At 38.8% G+C, this 6,000-nt stretch overlaps 1 protein-coding gene across 1 annotated transcript in view; it reads right to left on the reverse strand.

Moving 5' to 3' along the window:
* The window catches only part of LOC121900500 (RNA polymerase II elongation factor ELL2-like), a 33,216-nt gene that overhangs the window by 9,227 nt on the left and 17,989 nt on the right, over positions 1–6,000 (reverse strand). The window contains exons 4-5 of the mRNA XM_042416910.1: positions 5,694–5,857; positions 2,809–3,056 (exon numbers count right to left, since the gene is read on the reverse strand). Coding sequence (XP_042272844.1) covers positions 2,809–3,056; positions 5,694–5,857 — 412 coding nt within the window. The remainder of the gene's footprint in view (positions 1–2,808; positions 3,057–5,693; positions 5,858–6,000) is intronic.

The raw sequence follows: 6,000 nt of genomic DNA on the forward strand, positions 1-6,000 counted from the left end.
CTACTGGCCCTTTATGCAGCCCCTCAGTTCAGCCTCTGTCTCTTAACAGGCAGTTTTAGCTCCTGTCTCTTTAAGGCCCCCCTCCTGATTAACCCACTTTGTTCTGATTGGCCAGCTTTCAGGAAGCCGCATCAGAGTTGTGTTAAGTTACCACCGATGAAAAACCAACATTTCCTGCTTTACTGCTTCAAATTAAAAGCTTTTAAATCACTAAATAACAGGAGACTTATTATGAAGAATTTACAGGAAGTGAAATGTGTTCCTCACATAATTAGCAGAGCTTCATTAGCGCCGTTAAAAAGCTGAAAGTAGAAAAAACTGTTGGCCACCGAGCATTCAGAGCAGTCTGAAAGCAGTGCTTTTTTGCTCATTGGGATTACTTCTACATGTGTTTACCTCATTATTTGAAACTTTGGCCACCTTTAATATGAACATCCATTGTAACATTATATATATAACTAAAAATAAAGAAAAGAATAATAGGTCCCCTTCAAAATGTTTAATATATATTTAAAGATCCCCTCAAGACACGTTTTAATACATAAAAATCCTCCGCTTGGAATCATAAATGTGTGTTTGACATGTTTTTTCGCAAAAAAATGTTCAGTTATCATATTAAAAATCCTTAAAATCACATCTTTTCTTTCTACCTCAATAAAAATCCAGAATCTATGAATATGCATAATAATAGTGTTCATTTAAAAAGATCAACTGCTGGATACATGATGCCTCCTACTTTACTGTAAAGTCCATTTTCAGTGTATGTGAACTGGAGGCTTCAAGTTTCTACACCACACTTGTGTAAGTGGTTTACTGGCCCTCAAATGGTTCCAAACTAGTTGGGATGTCACAAATCATGCTCCTGGGTACACCCATTAAACTCAGATTGAAGGTGAGCACAGAGAAAATTTCCCCCTTCAGCAGATGAATGTGAAAACAGGCTTCTAGTATCAAACTCTGCAAATATATCATTCTGCACAGTGAAGCTCAAACATCCAACTGTAGGAACACGAACACATGTTTGACTGGAGGGAGACTTTAAATATATTCAATAACTTTCCTAATTTAATCTGATTTAACTTAAAACACAATGTAAGTAAGTAAGTAACTTTATTTATTCATATATAGCACCTTTCGAGAGCAGAGACGTCACAGAAGTGACTGTGCTTCACAGAGGAAATAAAGCACAAACATACATACAGAAAAAAACACAATAAAAACAGAATTAAATAGAAAATAGAAATATTACATAAAGGCAAGTCTAAAAAAATGGGTCTTGAGCTGCTTTTACAAGGTTTCCACAGAGTCAACAGATCTTAAGTCCAAAGGGAGAGAGCCACAACCTCAAAAGCACAGTCTCCTTTAGTTTTAAGCCTAGATCGAGGAACAACCAGCAAACACTGACCAGAATACCTTAGAGACCTGCTGGTGACATACAGTAGGGCTGCAGTAGATCTCGGCAGGTGCCTGACCATGCAGAGCTCTTTAGGTGATCACAAGAACATTGATTGGATTCTGAATTTGATGGGGAGCCAGTGAAGAGCAATCAGAATCAGTGTAACATGAAATCCACACATCACACTGAAATACACACTTATTATATTCCAGCTCTTTTTCTCCAAACTTTTCATTTTGGCTTGTTGCAAACTGATGTTATCTGGAAGAACTGACCACTGTAAATAAGTAAATTATAGTAGAGTCTAAATTTTAAACCAGCACCCTGTCATTTGAAATCAGTGTCAAACAGTAACACAAACTGGAGTCCTGGATGTGCTGAAAGTGGCACATCCACATTCCTGAAAAGCAAAATCCTTTTTCTCTGATTCTGTTCCCATCTGAGATTCTCTGGCTTTCTTTCTCACAGTGACTTTAACCTCCTCTCTAATCTAGTCAGGCTGCCTTTCTCTGTGGACATCTATCTTTCTGGGGCCTCTTGACAGAGCGGCCCGCCCCACTGCAAACACAATCTCTGCAGAGACTATTACAGCATTGACCTAATTACACACGCACACTGGCACAAAAACCACACGCATGCACACGTATCGACATGCACTATGGCCAGTAAATACACAAAGATGCGCACACACCCAGACACACACATGATGACAGTAAAAGCACACAAACATCATTTAGGAATTACGCAAAAATGTATACAGGAAAGTCACATAAAGTAAACGTTTCTAAATTAGATCACAGCTTCAATTAAAGCACAACTGGCCCCTGGTTTCTTTCAGTACAAGATTATATGCTTGCTAGCTGGAAAGAAGATCTCTACTTTTCAGATTCTGGGTCATATGCACTTTAAACCAGGATCATGTTCAGTCCTGCAAAAATTAAGCATTTTTATGGTTGTTGTTTTTAATGGAAAGGTTGGTGCAAAGCACTGGTACTAGTAGGAATGAATAAAGTTGTGTGTGTGAGAAAGAAATTGTTTTTTTTAATGTTGTTAAATGCATTTTATTACGTGTTAACGGCTGGTTGGAACACTGTAGTGTTTATATGTCACTGCTCAATTGGGTTTTCACTCCAAACACACCCACCAGACAGAAATGTGTACATGTGTGTGTGTTATTTGTGCATAGGTCATGTATGCATGGGCACACACACATGCAACAGTGTGCATAATGTCTTTCTAGATGTGTACATGTGTGTTTAAGAATATACAAGTCATATAAATGTAGAAAATCATGTGTGCATGATGTGTCTGTAGTGTGATGAGTCAAATGTGTGTATATGCATGCATGCATTTATTTCTATGCGTTTATATGTGTGCGCATGGATGCATGCATACACATTATTTCTGCGTACCTCCTCCAGTATAGCACCGAGCTCAGCCTTGTCTTTGGGGTTAACCCTTTCTCTTTCCAGCCACAGCAGTAGCTCTGGTTTCCTGTAGGGTTTGAGAGCCAGCAAGTGGATGATGCGCTCTTTCAGGGGTTTCTGGGTTGGCATGGCCATACTGCCGTTCCTCCGGTTGTTGGAAGATTGCTTGTAGAAGCTGCTGTCTGATGCAGACAGAGGTGCTGGCCTCTTTTGGAACTTTTGGACACATTTACCTGAACACAAAAAAACGCAGATAGCGAGAAAGAACCGGATTCATTAGTAGGTTTCACAGTGTAACTCATTGAGCTGTATTTTCATTATAGTGCCCAAAACTCTGTGTTTGTGTACAAGCTGTATAAAGTACAATACATTTTACAACCAGTACACATGTCTTTGCTTCAAATATGACAATATGACAAGATATGACATATCCAAAATAAGCTAATCCTAAGACATTATAGAAACTAAATTTCGGCTCTTTAGGACTAATTTGTAAGCCCTGAGCAAGAAAATCTGGAACTTAATGAAATGTGCAATTCAGACACATATTTTTATGTAAGTGGTCAAACAAAGGCAGTGAGATGTGACTGACAAGAGTTAAAAGAAGAGAAGCCTGAAAGCCTGACTCTCACCACTGCCTTTACCTGCCTAACATGCGTGCATGCTCTACCATGATAATTGGTTGAAGAGGAACAAGAAAACATTCATCAAAATATCGTCTAATAACCTTTATCTGTAGATCACACCTGAATGCTAGCTTGTGGCTATTTGTCTTCAGATATAAACACCCCATTGATCATTACATCCCTGCTGCAGACAGATGGGGCATGTTAGAGCAGTGAAAGCTATCTCTCTGTGCTAATCCCATTACAGGTTAATCTGCGCTTTGAAGGTCAGAGTGGGGCAGAGGTACAGGAAAAGAAGGCTTTACTTTCAACCACAAAAGTATGTCCTGCCAAGAGATAATAAATCTATCATGATTAGTGGCTGGCAGTAGAGTAATGATAATAATGCATCATCATTACTCTACTGCCAGCCACTAATCAAGATAAAAATACTCTGAATTATGTAATAATTATGGTGTGGGATGTATGAAGTGGCAACTGCATGCTCTATAGGTTTTGGCATGCCTGATAATATACACTGTGTTTATAAGCACCTCCTGAGGCTTCAGAGTGCAGTTATTAAATGTTTACCTATCGGCATATATGCTGTGAAGTCATCTTCACCCTAAGACCTGATGATACACAATCCACACAGTCTAAATTTGGTCTAAACCACCAGGAGTTACAGCTTCCCTGGGGCTCCAGCACTGACACGGGGGTCTACAATCATGCCAAATAACAATATTGCATAACCACAGCAAAGGTTGAAGAACAGAAAAAAAGAGGAAAGAAAAGAAGGAAGAAAGTAGCTTGCCAGCTGATGTCGCTTCTCCTATGATTAATATGCTCTAAGTTATTGATTAAGATCTGATAACACATACACACAGACAACTCTGGCAAATGTCGCAGGAAATGTGTTGAAAATTTTGTCAAAATGCAAATGTTGGAGCAACAACTTATCACCTGTGAATTTATACTTTTTACTTATACATTTTGTGGCAAACCTCTGGTTAACTTTTTTTATTATCATTATTTGTGACATATTTGCAACAACAGTCAGCCACTGTTGCACAAGCTTTTAGTTATTTTGCCGACTTGTGGGACCATATTTTAACAAACAAAGTTGTTTGGTGAAAAAATGAAACTACAGTTAAAGCCCTTTACAGCTCACATTTAATATCCAAAGCCATGTTTTGGAGATCCACCCCCAACTCTTCTTTTTAAAACGCTGTTTTCCAATAGTGTAAGCAGGAAGAACCTGGCTTTGAATCTCATATTGGCCTTCTACCTCTGAAATGATGGTTCAAAGACCATCAATTTGGCCAAAACTCTTTTCAAAGCCAGATGTGAGAGGAAAGTCTAAATAAGATCTAATAACAAACTGGCAACCAAACGCCAAAAATTTTACAAAATAATAAATATAAGGGACAAGAGTTAGCTTTTGGTATTATTGGAATAACCAATATATGGCCTGCACATCTGGTTTCATTACACATGACAGGAAAATATCTGTTTTTCAAATGAAGCAATGAATAGAGCAATATTTTCTCATTTAAAGATCCCCTCCAGACGTGTATTAAGACATAAAAAAATTCTCTGCTTGGAACAATAATGTGTGTCTAATATGAATTTTCCAGAAAAAGGTATAATTACCATGTTAAAATCCTTAAAATGGCAACTACTCCTTCTCCCTCATTAAAAATCTAGAATCTATAAATATGTAAATATATTTCATTTCAGAAGTTTTCCTGTTGTCTCCTACATCTCTGTAAAGTTCATTCTCAGTGTTTGTGCACTGCAGGTTTCAAGTTTCCACGTCACACTTGTGTAAGTTGCATCTGGACCAGGATTGGCTCCAAAGTAGTTGGGATGTCACAAATCCTGCTCGTAGGGCCAGCCCTTAAAATCGGATGTTCAATGAACTCAGAGAGACTTTCCACTTTCAGCAGATTAATGTGAAAACAGCCTTCAAGAATCAAACTCTGCACATACATCATTCTGCATAGTGAAGCTCAAACATCCAACTGTAGGAACAAGAAGAAAAACACATGTTTGGCTGGAAGGGGACTTTAAGGATAATATTCTTACTACTTTTATTGATACTATCAGATTTCAACTTTTGTTCCTTAAATTCCATCATTGTATCCACATCCAATTTGCTGATCCCTCTTTAACTGTTTGGCCTTACTCCATGGAAATCTGCAGATGCATCATAGATACCTCAGCTTTTCCTCTAGTCCACAAAGACCTCTAGTCTATTCTTACTTGGATGTGTGGCTCCAGGTTTGATCTCAATGGCAGAGCGGCTCCAGCTGTCCTTCTCCACCTGAGACATCCTCTCACGGGTCATCTGGTAGGAGTCATCCGTGGCACACACTGTGATCTTGTCCTGGATGATACCTTGACCTTCCAGCTGCTCATGGCCGTCACTGCAAAACAAAAACACAGTTATTGAACCGCAGAGCTTTCCGCAGACTGTACTGTGAACACTACAAAGACATAAGCTATCTCAGAGCAGCATACCAATATGGACTCCACACAGCATAACGTGGCTTTGTGGTCAAAGCTGGCT

This window comes from Thunnus maccoyii, chromosome 1, assembly GCF_910596095.1.
Source record: "Thunnus maccoyii chromosome 1, fThuMac1.1, whole genome shotgun sequence".
Taxonomy (NCBI): domain Eukaryota; kingdom Metazoa; phylum Chordata; class Actinopteri; order Scombriformes; family Scombridae; genus Thunnus; species Thunnus maccoyii.